At 55.9% G+C, this 14832-nt stretch overlaps 6 protein-coding genes across 6 annotated transcripts; 3 read left to right on the forward strand and 3 right to left on the reverse strand.

Annotated features, from left to right (window-relative positions):
- The first annotated feature begins 665 nt into the window (after positions 1–665).
- QBC33DRAFT_277891 (uncharacterized protein) lies at positions 666–2512 on the forward strand. Its single transcript, XM_060423225.1, has 3 exons — positions 666–1074; positions 1134–1385; positions 1444–2512. Exons 1-3 carry the CDS (start codon positions 795–797, stop codon positions 2388–2390), a joined length of 1479 nt encoding a protein of 492 aa, XP_060286885.1. The 5' UTR covers positions 666–794; the 3' UTR covers positions 2391–2512.
- Positions 2513–3301: 789 nt separating this feature from the next.
- QBC33DRAFT_528893 (centromere/microtubule-binding protein cbf5) lies at positions 3302–5448 on the reverse strand. The gene is made up of 4 exons (XM_060427097.1): positions 5164–5448; positions 4939–5095; positions 4246–4877; positions 3302–4175 (listed from the first exon to the last, which is right to left on the reverse strand). The coding sequence occupies exons 1-4, from the start codon at positions 5279–5281 to the stop codon at positions 3643–3645; spliced, it is 1440 nt and encodes a 479-aa protein (XP_060286886.1). The 5' UTR covers positions 5282–5448; the 3' UTR covers positions 3302–3642.
- A 260-nt stretch (positions 5449–5708) lies between these two features.
- On the reverse strand, positions 5709–7282 carry QBC33DRAFT_528898 (ribosomal protein L22/L17). The gene is made up of 4 exons (XM_060427098.1): positions 7136–7282; positions 6761–6974; positions 6398–6585; positions 5709–6308 (listed from the first exon to the last, which is right to left on the reverse strand). Exons 1-4 carry the CDS (start codon positions 7136–7138, stop codon positions 6153–6155), a joined length of 561 nt encoding a protein of 186 aa, XP_060286887.1. The 5' UTR covers positions 7139–7282; the 3' UTR covers positions 5709–6152.
- A 294-nt stretch (positions 7283–7576) lies between these two features.
- QBC33DRAFT_528900 (Fibrillarin-domain-containing protein) lies at positions 7577–9418 on the forward strand. The gene is made up of 4 exons (XM_060427099.1): positions 7577–7851; positions 8013–8152; positions 8218–8884; positions 8948–9418. The coding sequence occupies exons 1-4, from the start codon at positions 7695–7697 to the stop codon at positions 9010–9012; spliced, it is 1029 nt and encodes a 342-aa protein (XP_060286888.1). The 5' UTR covers positions 7577–7694; the 3' UTR covers positions 9013–9418.
- QBC33DRAFT_486520 (uncharacterized protein) lies at positions 9355–12762 on the reverse strand. Its single transcript, XM_060425414.1, has 4 exons — positions 12596–12762; positions 12388–12492; positions 11585–12281; positions 9355–11521 (listed from the first exon to the last, which is right to left on the reverse strand). Exons 1-4 carry the CDS (start codon positions 12623–12625, stop codon positions 9681–9683), a joined length of 2673 nt encoding a protein of 890 aa, XP_060286889.1. The 5' UTR covers positions 12626–12762; the 3' UTR covers positions 9355–9680.
- A 163-nt stretch (positions 12763–12925) lies between these two features.
- On the forward strand, positions 12926–14322 carry QBC33DRAFT_528903 (AhpD-like protein). Its single transcript, XM_060427100.1, has 3 exons — positions 12926–13354; positions 13461–13778; positions 13836–14322. The coding sequence occupies exons 1-3, from the start codon at positions 13082–13084 to the stop codon at positions 14010–14012; spliced, it is 768 nt and encodes a 255-aa protein (XP_060286890.1). The 5' UTR covers positions 12926–13081; the 3' UTR covers positions 14013–14322.
- Positions 14323–14832: the final 510 nt, after the last annotated feature.

The following is a 14832-nucleotide window of genomic DNA, read 5'->3' on the forward strand; positions in this document are numbered from 1 at the left end:
ATCCTTGATCACACTTCCAACAATCTTCACTCGAACCGCCGTGACCAAACTCGCATGACTGCTGCTGCGCAAGGCGTCAGGTACGCCTCGATTTGGCTTTTGCGTACACTACATATGCTCCGCTCTGGTCTTGTGCGGATAGGCTGACTCCTCACTGTGATTCGCCCTTGGAATAGGCTCTTGTGGTGATGGGAACGATTGGCCTTTGCACCGATCAGTCGATCATGATCATTGTGTTCGGACCTGGCATGCAAGCCTGACAGGGGATTCCCACGGTGCCAAGCTCGTTAACCCGTCACACTCCAGATGCGGCCGCACAGCGCCCCAGCTCTTTTCCTGACTGGCTGTTGGTCAGATCCACTTGCCTGTTCTGCTATGACCCCCTGGCTTTCACCCGAGAATAATGTTCTGTTCTATTGAGCGGCACCTGAGCAGCACCTGCATCGGGGAATATCCTGCAGGTTAATATGCTCTGGGCGGCAAGATGTTGTTGGTCCCTCGTCCCCTGCAGCGAACATATATATGGTTGAAACATTGTTCTGTTTGCCCCTCTCCCCGAGGTTCATATTCAGCTTCTCCTGCGTTTCTATATCTTCGGTTCATATTGATTCTGCATTCTTTTTTGTGTTATACAGACATTCCTTTCTATAATAACCATTTCGCACCCGAGGCATTGTGGCTCCTCGACTTTACAAGGAAGCGTTGAGAGCTTCTTCCATTCTTCACAAGTTCAAGGCTGGGCCTGGACTCTTAATTGCTTTATATTGAATATCCTATCCATTGGGACGGTCACGATGGCATTACACTCGCTCCTCCTCTCTTTCCTCTTAGCCCCGCTCTATATCCAGGCATTACAAGTGACCCCGAACTCACCTTGTGCCGCTGTCTGCCAGGACTCGGATACTCTGGATGCCTCGGATCCCCGTTCATCAAACACGAAGAATTCCGATATCACTTGCGATGATTCCATCTTTGGAAGCTCAAAGGCAGGAATCAAGTGGATGAACTGCATGAGCTGTCTGCAAAACAGCACGTTTGTCCAAGGGAACGAGAATGACCAGATGTGGTTTTTGTGTAGGTCACGCCGAATGTGGCCAGTGTCCTCCCGGTCCTTTTGCTCATGGCTCTCACAGATAACTCGAGGTACGCGGTGTCATACTGCGTGTTTGGATTTCCAAATGCCACGGATGTTGGCTCATCACCATGCACCACATCTCCTGCTTGCGGGTTGCTGGAGAACTCCCTTGAAACAGGCGTTCTGGATCCGCACTCGTCGTCGCAGTACGGATATTGCTCCGTCGACCGTGATGCAATGACGGGTTCAGGTTATGCTAGCTGCCTAGCATGTATCAGCGCCAGCGGTACTACCCAATACATCGCCAATCGTAAGTTCACGCTCTCTGTCTATATGTTCTGGTGCCCATACTTATCCGTGCATTCCAGATCTTGTCGCCCTAGAGGCCGGGTGTCTTCAGCAGCCAGCGCCAGGCATGATTGTTGGCCTGAATAGCACTCTTTTCTCACCGAAAGTGGTCGGCATCGTTGATCCTTCGGTGCTGGCTAACCCGCCAAAGAGTGAAACCCGAGGTCCAACATCCACCATGGTCGCAGTCATAGTGATCGGCACCCTTGTGTTCCTTGCCGTGGTGGCGGCCTGCGTCTACATCTGTCGCCGTAAGCGGAAGAACAGGCTCACAAGAGCCACTGCGGAGAAGTTCGGCTCCTGGATGCCTCAATCTCCTTTGTCTTTCCAGTGCCAGGCGCACACGGGCCTAAAGTCTCCAGAGTTATTCCAAAACGGGGGCGAACGTTCAGTCGACGAGATGTCATACTCGCCCGAACCTAAAGGCTCCCTCTGGCACGAGCACAGCCCCATCTCACCCTTCCAGAACCCCTTCGGTGTCTCCGAGCAAGGCACGGGGGAGAAGGGCCGGCCCGTGTCCCACCAGGCAAAAGCCGGCATAACCTCCTCCCCCCACCGCCGCCAAAACCAGCACCCCCACGTGGTAGTTCCCCTGCACAGCCTCAACACCAGCGTCCTCCCCTCGCCCCCGTCCGTCACCTACCACTCGCCCTCGAGCGCCGTCGTCCTCCGCGGCTCGCCCTCCGACTCCTACACCACCCCGACCTCGACAACCTCCACCCGCTCCACCACCCAGCTGCTGCCCAGGCACCACGCACCCTACTCTCCCGCCGACTTCGCCGGGGCCGGGCCCGGTCAGGCCTGGCCGTCCCCCTCGGCCGCTCCGCCCGCCCCTCCGCCGAAGAGCCCGCGGATGGCGACCATGTTCTCGGCGGGGAGGCGCGGTGGTGGCCGGAGGGAGTCGGGGAGTCCCGTCGAGACGATGAGGGTTGGGGTTACGTTCCCGCCGCCGCCGACGGGGCGGTGAGCTGGGGGTAGGTGGGTGGGTAGGAAGGTGTGTAGGAAGGTGTGCAACTGATGGTTCTTTTCGTATTTATGTATTTTTTCCAAGCTCTTATTCTCACTTTTCACATTGGCTTTCCATTTCCGAGCTTTGGAAAATTGTTGTGGTTGGAAGGGGTTGGTTTATCTCGTAGGGATCTGGAGTTTTGTGCGTTCACCTGATATCCATCTGCTTTGTCCTTGCATTTTGAGGGAGGGAGTTATGGTCGATGAGGAGGATATCTATTCCTCAGGCATCTCCACAAGTGCCAGCTACTATTCTTGTGGTTGGGCCAGACCGTCACCAACTACACTGTACTAGCTTGCGGCACTCCGGAAGGATTAATCTATATCTCTTTATAATCCTGCCTATTTTTGTTGTTCCTAAGAACACACGTCCTGCTACGTCCCCTCCTGCTAGCAAAAGACAAGCCTCCGACAGGGTAACGAAGTTTCCTTCTCTGGGGCCGGCCTAAGCTGCAAGGAATCAACCGCTGGGGAAACTCCAGTTCAGGATTTGCTCTGGCTCTCAGAGGGCCAAATCGTTATTCTACCTAGGACCAGCTCCCTAAGTGGTGTGACGACGGGGTAAACGGGCACCCCTTGAATCCCCCGAACCAGGGGAGAGAGCTGGGTTCACTGTCAGTAGAAGTGAGTAAGATGGAAACAGTCCAGTTGAGTGCTCAGGCATCCTAGTTTATTTGTACCCCAGCCCAACCATATTCACCAGGTAGGCACACTAGGTCAATGATTACACCCGTCAAGAAGCATTCTCAGGTTTGTGTGTTTGCATGGTGTGTTTGCCTTGGATCAACATGCCCATGCAAGCTGACCATTGCCGCTGAGTGGGAAAAAGGGTGTTGTTGTTATGCACCTGGGCATGCTTGTGCAGTAGGGTAATTCAAGTGGTGGTAATTGATCTTATGAAGCCCAGGAGAGCCGTTGCGGATACTTCAGGAGGGCAATGGGGTCTCACTTTTCCCGTGGCCGAAGATACACAAAAGCAACAGATTCAAATACTAAATAGGAATAAAGAAGGTATCATGCAAAAGCCTCGGAATGATGCGAAGCTTTGAACGGTATTCCCATCCTTGGACCTCTGCACTACTCCAACGAGATAGCAATGAACATGATCTTAAGAGTCCCTGAACGCCACCCTTTCCCGACAATGTATGACATAGGTACAGCAAAACGCCACCGTGGTTTTGAAGTATACGAAGGGAAGAGAATTTCGGCCATTAGTCGCTGTCCTCGTCCTCTCCCTTTCCTGACTTATCGCCCGAGGCCTTCTTGGCCTTCTTCTCCTTCTTCCTCCGTTTCCTCTCGGCCTTCTCCTCCGGAGTCTCTCCCTCATGCTTCTTCCGCTTCTTCTTGTCGTCGTCCTCGGCATCATCAACGGCCATCTCATCCGGGGCGTTCTGGGGTGTTGACTCGGCAGCCGGAGCAGGCGCCGACTCTGCCGCCGCGGTCGCTGTCTGCGGGTTGTAGTCGGTATACCCTTCTGTCCACTTCGCGGGTGTTGCCTCGTTCACTCGGCCAAACTTGTCCAGCTTCCCGCCCGCCTTGAGCTTCTTCTTCTCAAGCGCAACAGGACCAAGGCCCCATCTTCTAGGGTAGAGGTCTCTCTCCATGATGCACCGCTTCACCTTGGCGACGACTCCATGATCACAAGAGGACATCTCCACAGTCGACATTTGGGCAATTCCAAGAGCAATGGCCTCTCCTTTGGTGGTCATGAGAATGACCTCTTCATGATGTTCAATGCCAGACTCTGAGCCCGGGCTGTTAGTATACGATCGAGCTAAGGGAAAAGGGGGTTATGGAAGGGTCCATTAACATACCATATCGTAGCAGGCCTGGAAGCATGAGCTTCGCGCCATAGCAGACAGCGTTGACTGCACTGTCCTTAACCACAAGACGCTTGTATGTAGTCAACAGAGACTCCAGCGGCGCGATGACCTTTCTCAGGTAAGTCTCGTCGTTCTGGTTGTCGTACAACCACTGGGCATCCAGAACGTCGTGCAACGTGACCATGTCCTTAGTTTCGTCCATAGCGCCACTTCGGACACGGCGAAGCTCCTGCATGTGAGCTCCAACCCCCAGGAGGAGACCCAGATGGACACAGAGGGTACGGATATATGTACCCGCCTCACAGCTGACCCAGAAAACGCCGAGGTGGCGGTCGTTGTCAAAGGAGATCAACTTGCTCTCGTGGATGGTTCTGATACGGAGTTGCCTCTTGACGGCCGAGATCAAAGGCGGCCTCTGGAACAACGCGCCCGTCAATGTCTCCAAGGCCTGCGCAAAGGCAGGCTCGCCACCGGGTATGGTATCATGGAACCGAATGACGGCAACGTATTCCTTGCCGGCTCCCTGCTGCGACTTGACAAGACGAGTCGCCCGGTCAATGCAGACGATGAGACAGCCCGTGACCTTGGGATCGAGGGTACCGCTGTGGCCCGTCTTTTCCACACTGCAAGAAAAAGGTATCAGCACATGATTCCGCGTCCGCCAAAGAGCAGTGATGTTCATACCGGAGCATACGCTTAACCCAAGCGACAACTTCATGACTGGATGGGTTGGACGGCTTGTCCAAGTTGATGACGCCGCTTGAGACGTAGGACTTGATGTCTCGCTTCAACGGAGAGGAGCCGTTCGGGATGGGAGTGAAGTGGCCCGTTCGGACAAGGACTAGAAACGAGGTCAGCGGAGACGGTCCTGCTTGATCATGGAACAGTAATCAGAGGAAGCCATCGTACGCTTGTCATAGTTCTTGAGCAGCAAGGGCCAATTGCTGGTGTCGAGGGCTGGAGTAACAGCTTGCGGCTTGATGGAAAACTCATCCGCCTGCTTGGAGGTCCCCTTGACTTCCGTCATCTTCGAAGACGCGTATTTGGAACTGTAGGGAGAAGGGCAATATGAGAGTGCACAATTGTGGAAAGGGCCAAAGCTTGCAACCGAATATTGCAAGAGACGCGTTCCACTTGGACAATCAATCCCAAGCTTGAAGAAGGCGCCAAAAATTTTCCTGCCCGAGAAGCTGGTGATTAAGTTAGTGTTTGGAGGCGAGCACTTGTGGGGGGTATGCAAGAAAAAAAAAGGTTTCTCCAGCCACATGCTGACTGATCTAACGCACGGACGATACAGTACCTTCGTTTGGACTGAAAAGAACATGGCTTCCGAATTGTGGCCATATAAAAGACTTACTGAATGGAACTGGCACCAATGTCTGCCCAATTCGGTTTAATGGTTACATTTGCCCTTTGGCGAGGACGGTGTAGAGTCACCAAACAATTGATGGTGATATATGCGGTCTCATTCTACTATATAGAGCAACGGGTTGAGAGGTAGGGCAATGGCAGGCTGCTAGGAGTCTTTGCGACGACGAAGGGGTGTACTGTCAGTCTCAGGCAGGCAAAGGACAGAGGCAGCTGAACATAGCAAACTCGCCAGACCTGGCAAGATTTGGACACTGTGGCTGGCAATCACACAAGCCGAGTTATCTTGCAGAGATCATTGTCTTTTATCGAGGCCCTCATCGGGAACTGAGCACCACGACAGCCGCGACAAAGACAGCTTGAGCCGGGCACGCTCGTTTCTCAATGCTCTATTGAGTGAATGCATGCATGACCCGATTCCTTTTTCTCGAAATCGCAAGCCAAAACCCTGAAATGCCATGCTCACGTACACCGTTTCCGTAAGAAAGCCAAGCCGTCAACGAATCCTCCCGGTCCCAGCCATCATCAATTTACGAGGAAGTAATAGCCCGTCGCACGCGCACACCGCGCTGTCTGGAGCTGAGGTGAGCCTCGCGCCCGGCAACAGCCTCCGCCTTCTGAACGACCTCCTCGCCCTCGGTCAGGATAAGCTCGATGTGGCACGGGTTGGACATGTAGGGGTTGATCTGTGTGCAGCACGTTAGCTCCGTGTCCCCTTTCCCGAACCATGACGCTAAATGCGCCATATCGGGTCGAGGGGTTGGTTCAAACTTACCCGACCGTGAGCACGGTACGTCCGGCGGCGCTGCTTGGGAGCCTGGTTGACCTGGATGTGCTTGACGACCAGGTTGCCAGTGTCGAGACCCTTGGCATCAGCGTTGGACTCGGCGTTCTTGAGGAGGCCAAGGAGGAACTCGGCCGACTTGACGGGCCACCGGGCACGGGAAACGCCCCACTGCTTGCCTGTTATCCGAATATCCAGGTCAGCACACTGATGATTTCAAGAAGCGACCCTTTTCCCCCCTCAATGATTCATGGTGCCCAGCTCTTGTGTGTGTCCCGTTGCCAAAATCCCGACTGCCACTACCAATGACTGGCGAAACCTCCTCCCCAGTTTTTCAAATCGTAGAAATCGTACCTTGGGCGGCCCGTCCAATGCTGCCATTGTATCGCCGCATGGGGACAGCCTCCTTCTTCTCGGTCACGTTCTCGAGGAACTTCTGGGCACGCTGGAGCTTCCAGCCGTTGATCGCCTGAGCAGTCTCCCGGGTGTTCTTGAAGGAAACGCGGAGGTAGGCACCGCGGGCGCGGGCCGACTTTGAGGGTGCAATCTCAGTCGCAGCGTATCGGACCTGGACGGAGGGCAGAAGTGTCAGTTCCTAGTCCAGCCTTGAATGCGTCTTTGGTGCAGCAACGCCTCGACTTCGACCTCCCCTCACCAGAGGTTTTAGGAGGCAAAATGTCGTGCATTCTGAGGGACAGAAATCAATCCATTTGACTCAAGAGCACTTACCATCTTGACTGATTGTTGTGAAGACGGACTCGATGATTTTGGTGGTTCGGAGCAATGGCAGTGGATTGGAAGTGTTCAACTTTTTTGGCCCCGTCCAAGCACAACCACTAGGTTCGCTTAATTTTCGGAACCTGGATTAGGGCTGACCAACCCTAGCGATTTTGAACCCCCTGTAAACTCAGCAGAACCACGTCTAAATACCGTGAAACTTGGAATTTAGCTTTTTTAAACCGATATGAAAACGAATTTCTAAACTTCTACATCCGTCACTCAACTTTGCCTGCGAAATTGTAGTTCTTTTGTGCTTCACGCTGTGATTGGCTGGATATGGAGGGGATGCCGGATATCGGTAAAACATAAGACCCGGAGGAGAGGGCCCCACTCATGTACTAGGTACCCAGCCTAGTCTAGAAAATTTAGAAGCTTCAAATTTTTTGCCAAACTTGAGCCACTTCAACGACGGCAGATAAACGCTTTGCCCAACCATTGACGCAGGACAACAGCCCTTCTTGCAAAGTGTACACTGCCCTGCCATTTGGTTACCCCGAGCTCATATAAGATGGCATTTGATCGTGGCGGAGGTCGTGGTGGAGGCCGTGGAGCTCCCCGAGGAAGCTTCCGTGGCGGCGATGGTGGCCGTGGAGGAGGCCGTGGAGGAGGCATGCGCGGCGGTGGTGGTTTCGGCGGCGGTGGTTTTGGCGCCGCACGTGGAGGGGGTAAGTCGAATCGGTTCCATCTCACGGTCAATGGCAAATCATGCGCAGTCAAGTGGCTGCTTCCTCCTTGCGCAGGCATTCTGCTTCACCTTCCACGCCTTACCTTCCACCCCACCTTCGCCTTTCCTACACTCTAGTCTACCCATGCTAATCGCTGTAAGCTCGTGGAGGCTTTGGCGGTAGAGGACGTGGCGGCCCTCGAGGTGGTGACCGTGGTGGACGTGGCGGCCGCGGAGGCGGTCGCGGTGGCCGTGGCGGCGCTGGAGGAGCAGGAGCTAAGGGAGGAAGGAAGATGATTGTGGTATGTAATCCTGAGCCATCCCGTCCAAATTTCCCAGGAGGGGGTTACTGATGAGCACCCACTAGGAGCCCCATCGTCATGCCGGTGTCTTCGTTGCCCGGGGTGGTAAGGAAGATCTCCTTGCGACTGCAAACCTTGTTCCCGGCGAATCTGTCTACGGCGAGAAGCGGGTTTCCATCGAGAACAGCGAAGGCAGGAATGAGGATGGCACGGCGGTCACGACAAAGACCGAGTACAGGATCTGGAATCCGTTCCGTAGCAAGCTTGCGGCCGGTATCCTGGGCGGTCTGGACACGATCTACATGAAGCCGGGCTCCAAGGTCCTCTACCTCGGTGCCGCCTCCGGTACCTCCGTCTCCCACGTTGCTGATATCGTTGGACCCACCGGCGCTGTCTACGCCGTTGAGTTCTCTCACCGGTCAGGCCGGGATCTCATCAACATGGCCACCCGGCGGACCAACGTCATCCCCATCGTCGAGGATGCCCGGCACCCGATGAAGTACCGCATGCTCATGCCCATGGTCGATGTCATCTTCGCCGATGTTGCTCAGCCAGATCAAGCCCGTATCGTCGCCCTAAACGCCAAGATGTACCTGAAGCAGGGAGGCGGCCTGCTCATCTCCATCAAGGCCAACTGTATCGACAGCACAGCCCCGGCCGAGGTCGTCTTCGCCAGCGAGATCAAGAAGCTCAAGGAGGAGGACTTCTACCCGAAGGAACAGCTTACGCTAGGTAAGAGATCTTGTCCTTTTCATGTTACAGACCACAAGAACCGTATTCTAACAGCAATCACAGAGCCGTACGAGCGAGACCACGCCATCGTCTCAGCAGTCTACCAGCAAAAAGAGTTTCTGGGTTGACCGGTGACGCTAACGAGGCTCTCCCCCCTCGATCTAGCCGTTCATTGAAAGGCCCGCGGTTCTGCTTGTTTCTTCGCGGCTCTGGTGTTTAGTGGTCGGATGGTCTAGTCTTTTATTCCCTGTCGTGCTTTCCGGGCTGGCGAACTACGGCGTTTTTGAGTCGGGCTTGTTTGGTACTCGCATCCAACGTGTGTTCCATGGTGCATCATCCATCCACCCAAAACGACCGGGCTATCCATACTGGATGGTAGTTAAAATGATTTCCTGGTGGGAAAGCACGGCACGGCCGCACAAGGCATTGCTTGGCCCCTTGCTGATGATCTATTTCTACGGTTTCGTGAGCTGGATGCGCATGTGTATTAGACTCTTAATGGACAAACATGATCACATACATCACTTGAAGCTTGTATCCACTGTTCGATGTGAACTTCATAATGAGAGAAAAAAGGACCGCGTGCTGGATGTACCCAACGAAGAAGCTATCATCACAGGTGTAGCTCCCAGCCACCGCCCAACGCCTTTTATGATGCAAAACATGTCAAGACCCTGGCCCCGTCCTGGACTCTCCATGGAGGGAGTGCACCGGGCTATGGTATCTCATCTCAATCTCACCCATCCACTTTGTCCTTTCCTCTCGTCTCCTTTTCTCTTGCCCTTCCCTCGACCAATCACTCATGGCCCTCATTATCACTCCCCTCCTCCACAGTCACAGCTCTAGCCTTCCCCTTCCCGACCGCCGCCCCATCCGCCTCCGCCAGGCCATTACTGCCCTCTCCCCCACCGTCCTGGACGGCGGACGATGGCTGCGCGATCTGCTTCCCATCCCCACCGCCGCCGCTCTCGCTCGTCTCCTCCACGTTCGACGGCGTGAGCGGCGCGGACCTGGGCTGTTGGTTGCGCTGGTAGCCGAACGGCGGGCCACCGGGGCCGGGGCCACTCCCGAAGAGCTGCGCCGAGCCGCCCCAGCTGGGCATCACCGGGGTCGGTGCTGTCACGGGGGGCGGATCCGACTGGGCGTCGGACGCCGATGGCCCCGCCGCCGAGGTCTGCTGTTGTGGCGCCGACGGCGCCTCCGGGTCTCTGGCGTTGCTGCTCGGGCCCGGCGCTCCGTGCGTTTCTTGGGCGCGCGTCTCCTGTGCGACGGGAGAGGTCATGCCATTGGCACCTGCGCGTGGGTTCTGGATTTGTTGCGCGAGGTTCTGCAAGATCTCGGGGAGGGGATTCGTGGTTTGAGTTGGAGCTTGAGGTTGGCTTGGAGTCGCGGGGCCGGTCGGCATGGGTGCTGTCCCATCCAACCGCTGGAGGGGTAGGAGAGACCAGCCAGGAGGGAGGACCATCCCTTCTGGAAGCTCTGGACTTCCCGCCGGGATGTCCGCCGCCTGCCCTGCACTGCTGTACCGAGTGACGGTTGGCGGGACAAACCGGAACGGTTGCATTTGCGGGAATGGACCAGGCTGTCCGGGTATCTGAGGGAATGGAGGCGCGAACGGAGGCAATTGTTGCTGGAAATGGGGTTGAGGCTGAGGATGGGGCAACGCGGGAGGCACTTGCCCCGCGGCACCTGCAGTTGCTGGTCCCGGTGATGTTGCGCTTTGCTGCGGCGGTTGCAGTTGATGCGATCGCTGCATCTGGCTCAGACGCAATACCTCCTGGAACAGCAGATTCAACGTCTGCAACTGGGCTTCCGCGCTGTGTAGGTTTTGTAAATCCTGTTGCACTCGCTGGCCGGCATCCACCACTCGTTGGCCGACTTCCATGAGCTGGGCGTTGAGGCTCTCGAGAGTGGTGCCCGCGTTGGCGTCGCCCGTTCTCGGTTGTGGAGGCTGCGCTTGGTTGGCCGCCTGCGGATTTGCGACGTCGCCCGGCACGCCGAGGTGCTGAGCCATATCTTGCATGTCCCGGACGCCACCCTGAGCGAAGCCTAGTCTCAGTGGCCCCAGGTTGAACATCCTCACACCAGCATTGCCGCCACCATTCTGCTGGGGGTCCTGGGCGTTCTGGACGCCTTGGGCTGCTTGACCGCCACCTGGTGCGGCGCCGTTTGCTGGCGGCTGCTGATTCTGGCCGTTCGGAAAGTTGAGGCCGAGCCTGAAAACCAAAGCATCCCCGTTTGGAGCCCGTGCCGGAGTGTCCATTACGACTGAACTCCGGCACGTGGGACATACCTGCTGCCTCTCCAGCCAGCTCTTCAGGCAGCCGAAATGCAGGATATGGCCGCAGGGGAGCTTCTTCGGACGAGATCGTTCTACTTGGCCAGGATTGGCAGGATCCCACGGGCGCATTTCTTCTCTGCAAATGATACAGGTGTCCTCTCGGGCCAGTTCTTCGGCCGTGGCGTCGGGGTACTTGTTCATGTCTCGGACCGCTTGGCGATAGCGAAGGAGAGCGCCCAGTCTCTTCACAAAAGACCTTGTCGTCAGGAACAAGTCTCGCATGATGTGGATAGGGAGGCCGTAGAATGTGAACAAGACGCAGAAAAAGGTCGAATAAATGGCGAGCTTAAGGAAGTCTTTGCCCAAGTTAGTGCAAGTGTCCCAACACTGGAAACGAAGGAGGAATCAATCAAGCTTACCGGCAACAAGGTCGAGGGTGAGTACCCACTGGCCCTTCGCCTCCCATCCAGGAACCTCAATATCCATCTCATCGACATCGTCTTCGTTGGGCAGGGGTTCGCGGGCTTCCCCCTCGCCTTCAACAACGCCCTCCCTCTCCCGCCGCATCAAGATCTCCTCCCTTTGCTGCCTGACTTGTCTGCGGCGCTCCTCCAGCCGCTGGGCAGTCTGCACCTTGACCACCCTCGCCTCGACCAACGAGATCATGTAACGAACGGCCGTCTGGGACGACGAGATGGCCAAGACGGCGAACTCGAAGAGGAACATGACCATCATCGTCGGCCGGGCCTGCTGGACGACCGTGTTGACCGCGTACCGGAGCAGCCAGCAGTCGTACAGGACGCTGAAGAGCAGAGAGGCGCTGAGGCGGGTATGGAATAGGCGGGGGTTCGCCGGCGGCTGCTGCTCGAGGACCTCGACGCGGCCCTCGCCGATCCAGCCCCACACCTTACCCGTGACCAGGGTCGTGAACATGACGAGGAAGAAGGCGCCGATCTCCTCGCGGAAGATGGTCATGGCCAGGCATGTCTCGGTGACGGCAAACCAGGCCTTCTCGTAGAGCTGCTCGATCTCGACGGGGCGGAGCTGGCCGAAGCACAGGCGTTGGAGGCCGTACACGAAGGAGGCATAGATGAGGAAGATGAAATTAACGAGGATCTAGATGGTGAGTGTGTGCAAATCGAGTTAGCTGGACAGTCTCGACAAGCGCCGTGCCGATGCGGGCAGATCCCGGGGCTGGAAGGTGGGTGGGGGGGCTACCGACCATGAGAGACAGGCTACTCTGGGCCAAATGAACCATGGCGGAGTAGAAGTTGGGGCGCTGGTGAAGGGCAGATGCAATCACCGCGGCGGCAAGCGCCGCAGAGGTCTGGAGAGGAACATGTCAGCAATCGCGAGCTCAGCCGGTGCGGTTCGTGGAGCTGTTTCGGCGCCCGTTGAACAGCTAAGAATATCGTGGGGGACAAGCTTACACAGGCGTACCAAACCGACCGCATCTTCATCTGCCGGTCGACGGCGAAAATAGATAGGGAGGGTAACGAATTCCAGGCGCAGCTTTAGGTGCCCATTATTCCTGCGAGAATTGGATGTTCGTCGTGGAGGAAACCAACAAAGGATGGCTCTCCCGCGGTTGTTGGCTTGTTGCCACGTTAGCTTTGAGCCTCTGTTAAGTTCAGATGACGCAGGGGACCGTCGCACGGACGCTCGCACTTTCAAGCCACAACCGTTCGTCGTATGTGTATGCGTACATCTGCCGATGTGGCGGTGCAGGGCCCCCTGCTTGTCGGCGAGCGTCGCGGTTGAGTGATTCAGTCATGACTGACACGCGGTTGAGACTCGAGTAGAAATTTCTCTTATTATCTAGACTTGGACTTGATCTCCTCGCATATTTCCGCTTTGGCGTAGATAACAGTTATGTGCAGTTCCGAGTTTCCAAGTTCTTAGGTATAAGATCTATCATGATCGCATTACCGGCAGCCATCATCACCCCGTCTCTCTTGTCGTCTATCAGGAGGCACCCAAATCTGCCGAAAAATACGTGGTACTTCATTGCGGCTACTACTCTGTCTATACTAAACCGGCCTGATGAGATACACAAGGTATATAAGCATGCCATAGACAATGGACCCGGCCATATCGATATCGCCGCCAGCCCGGACGAGCAGCTCGGCATCACCCGCCGGATGCGCGAGGCGCTGGTCAAGGCTGCCGCAATAGGCGGTTTACCAAAGGTGAATATCCGTTCATTCAAGGTCAAGGCCTCGAAGGCAATAATAGCCTTTTACGGTTTGGCCCAACCGATGCCCTTAGGGCTGTACCGCTGATGCGGATCAATAGACTATCAACTCTCTTCTGGAACTGAAGAAAGCCACCCCGGAGCATCTGATTGATGAGCCGCTCGGCTGCTCTCCGACGATGCGATCAGTGGATGTCTACGACGTGCCGTCATCGCAGATACTCCACCGTGGGCAGACCTACTTCGACAAGGTCTACGGCAAGGTGTCCAAGAGGGTCATGGGCCAGATGGACAGGTCCGGGACGGAGGACTTGGGCCTCACAGCGCGATTGATGTACGGCTATATCCTCAGCAACACGCAGGTGTTGACGCCGGTCGAGACGTCTTTTGTCCTGATAGCCGCGTTGATACCGCAGGATGTCAGCATTTCCCCAACTCCTTCTCGGCCGTGCATGACTGACTGACTCTCCTAATAGGTGAATCCGCAGCTGAAGGGTCACTTGAAAGGTTCTCTCAACGCGGGTGCGACGGTGGAGGAGGTGAAGGCAGTGCGCAACGTGGTTATGGAGATATGTGAGGTATCGGGGATGGTGATGCTCGACAAGAGTCATCCTGGTGGTTGGGGATGGAGAACCGAGGTGGCCAACGTCTGATCCTCAGCCGCTGGGCTCTGGTCTCTCAAGCGATGCTGATGGAATTCTACCGCGAATGAATATGGCCCATGAGCAGCAGTGCTGCCTTCACAAGTCCTCGGCTAGTTTGAAGCAAGATTCTCAGGCTATCCTTGCGGCAGTCAGAGCCACTTAGAAATAGATGCTCGACTTTGAGCGGACTAGACCTACCTCCTTGTTTTATACTCTAGATTTTACTATGCATAGTATACTCGTCTAAAAGACTGATGGTGTTTTACTCGAGTTGAGAAGCCAAAGAGGCAGGCCTAGGCCCAGTTCAGAGAACTGTGGTGGGACATGGCGGCCCCCCGAATCTCTGGCATGATGCGGCTCAACAGCAGACCATCCCAGCGATCCCATCTTTCTGGCGCCATTCGCCCGGTCCCGAGAAGGAATCTTGGGTGGCATCTCGCGGACCAATTCCCCATTCCGGGCGTGACTCTGTGGTTGCAGTGGTGTGCGCTGTCCAGATGCGGCCCTGTACGCTGAATGGACGGTTTACGATTGGTAAGTTATGATGATCGGCCTGAAGCCCTGGGGTAAGCGGCACTAGTTTGGAGACCGCAATTGTGGAACCTCGGGGACCAGCCAGAAGAAGAGACTGGGGTGGGAACAGGCTGGCTGGGGAAACAGCAGCAACCACAACGAATTCAGGCACCCATGATGGGGGCTGGTCACTAGTGAGACTGCCCGTTTCCCACACGGCAAAAGGGCGGCAGGCTGGAAGGCAGAAAAAATTGACGAGACTTCGAGTTTGGGGTTTGCTCATGGCGTGGGTGGTGGCGCACAATCACTGCAGGGC

This window comes from Phialemonium atrogriseum, assembly GCF_030411735.1.
Source record: "Phialemonium atrogriseum strain 8032-3 unplaced genomic scaffold QBC33scaffold_4, whole genome shotgun sequence".
Taxonomy (NCBI): domain Eukaryota; kingdom Fungi; phylum Ascomycota; class Sordariomycetes; order Cephalothecales; family Cephalothecaceae; genus Phialemonium; species Phialemonium atrogriseum.

What these genes read in the sequence shown, in the direction of transcription:
- QBC33DRAFT_277891 (XM_060423225.1), top strand. Translation starts at nt 795, where the DNA reads ATGGCATTACACTCGCTCCTCCTCTCTTTCCTCTTAGCCCCGCTCTAT. An exon ending in TGACCAGATGTGGTTTTTGT is followed by an intron (nt 1,075 to 1,133) that starts GTAGGTCACGCC and finishes TGGCTCTCACAG; the next exon opens with ATAACTCGAGGTACGCGGTG. An exon ending in TACCCAATACATCGCCAATC is followed by an intron (nt 1,386 to 1,443) that starts GTAAGTTCACGC and finishes CGTGCATTCCAG; the next exon opens with ATCTTGTCGCCCTAGAGGCC.
- QBC33DRAFT_528893 (XM_060427097.1), bottom strand. Translation starts at nt 5,281, where the DNA reads ATGACGGAAGTCAAGGGGACCTCCAAGCAGGCGGATGAGTTTTCCATC. An exon ending in TGGGTTAAGCGTATGCTCCG is followed by an intron (nt 4,878 to 4,938) that starts GTATGAACATCA and finishes TTTTTCTTGCAG; the next exon opens with TGTGGAAAAGACGGGCCACA. An exon ending in TCCAGGCCTGCTACGATATG is followed by an intron (nt 4,176 to 4,245) that starts GTATGTTAATGG and finishes GCCCGGGCTCAG; the next exon opens with AGTCTGGCATTGAACATCAT.
- QBC33DRAFT_528898 (XM_060427098.1), bottom strand. An exon ending in CATTGGACGGGCCGCCCAAG is followed by an intron (nt 6,586 to 6,760) that starts GTACGATTTCTA and finishes TTCGGATAACAG; the next exon opens with GCAAGCAGTGGGGCGTTTCC. An exon ending in CGTACCGTGCTCACGGTCGG is followed by an intron (nt 6,309 to 6,397) that starts GTAAGTTTGAAC and finishes TGCTGCACACAG; the next exon opens with ATCAACCCCTACATGTCCAA.
- QBC33DRAFT_528900 (XM_060427099.1), top strand. Translation starts at nt 7,695, where the DNA reads ATGGCATTTGATCGTGGCGGAGGTCGTGGTGGAGGCCGTGGAGCTCCC. An exon ending in TGGCGCCGCACGTGGAGGGG is followed by an intron (nt 7,852 to 8,012) that starts GTAAGTCGAATC and finishes AATCGCTGTAAG; the next exon opens with CTCGTGGAGGCTTTGGCGGT. An exon ending in GAAGGAACAGCTTACGCTAG is followed by an intron (nt 8,885 to 8,947) that starts GTAAGAGATCTT and finishes CAGCAATCACAG; the next exon opens with AGCCGTACGAGCGAGACCAC.
- QBC33DRAFT_486520 (XM_060425414.1), bottom strand. Translation starts at nt 12,625, where the DNA reads ATGAAGATGCGGTCGGTTTGGTACGCCTGT. An exon ending in AGAGTAGCCTGTCTCTCATG is followed by an intron (nt 12,282 to 12,387) that starts GTCGGTAGCCCC and finishes CTCACCATCTAG; the next exon opens with ATCCTCGTTAATTTCATCTT. An exon ending in CACCCTCGACCTTGTTGCCG is followed by an intron (nt 11,522 to 11,584) that starts GTAAGCTTGATT and finishes ACTTGGGCAAAG; the next exon opens with ACTTCCTTAAGCTCGCCATT.
- QBC33DRAFT_528903 (XM_060427100.1), top strand. Translation starts at nt 13,082, where the DNA reads ATGATCGCATTACCGGCAGCCATCATCACCCCGTCTCTCTTGTCGTCT. An exon ending in CAATAGGCGGTTTACCAAAG is followed by an intron (nt 13,355 to 13,460) that starts GTGAATATCCGT and finishes GCGGATCAATAG; the next exon opens with ACTATCAACTCTCTTCTGGA. An exon ending in CCGCGTTGATACCGCAGGAT is followed by an intron (nt 13,779 to 13,835) that starts GTCAGCATTTCC and finishes CTCTCCTAATAG; the next exon opens with GTGAATCCGCAGCTGAAGGG.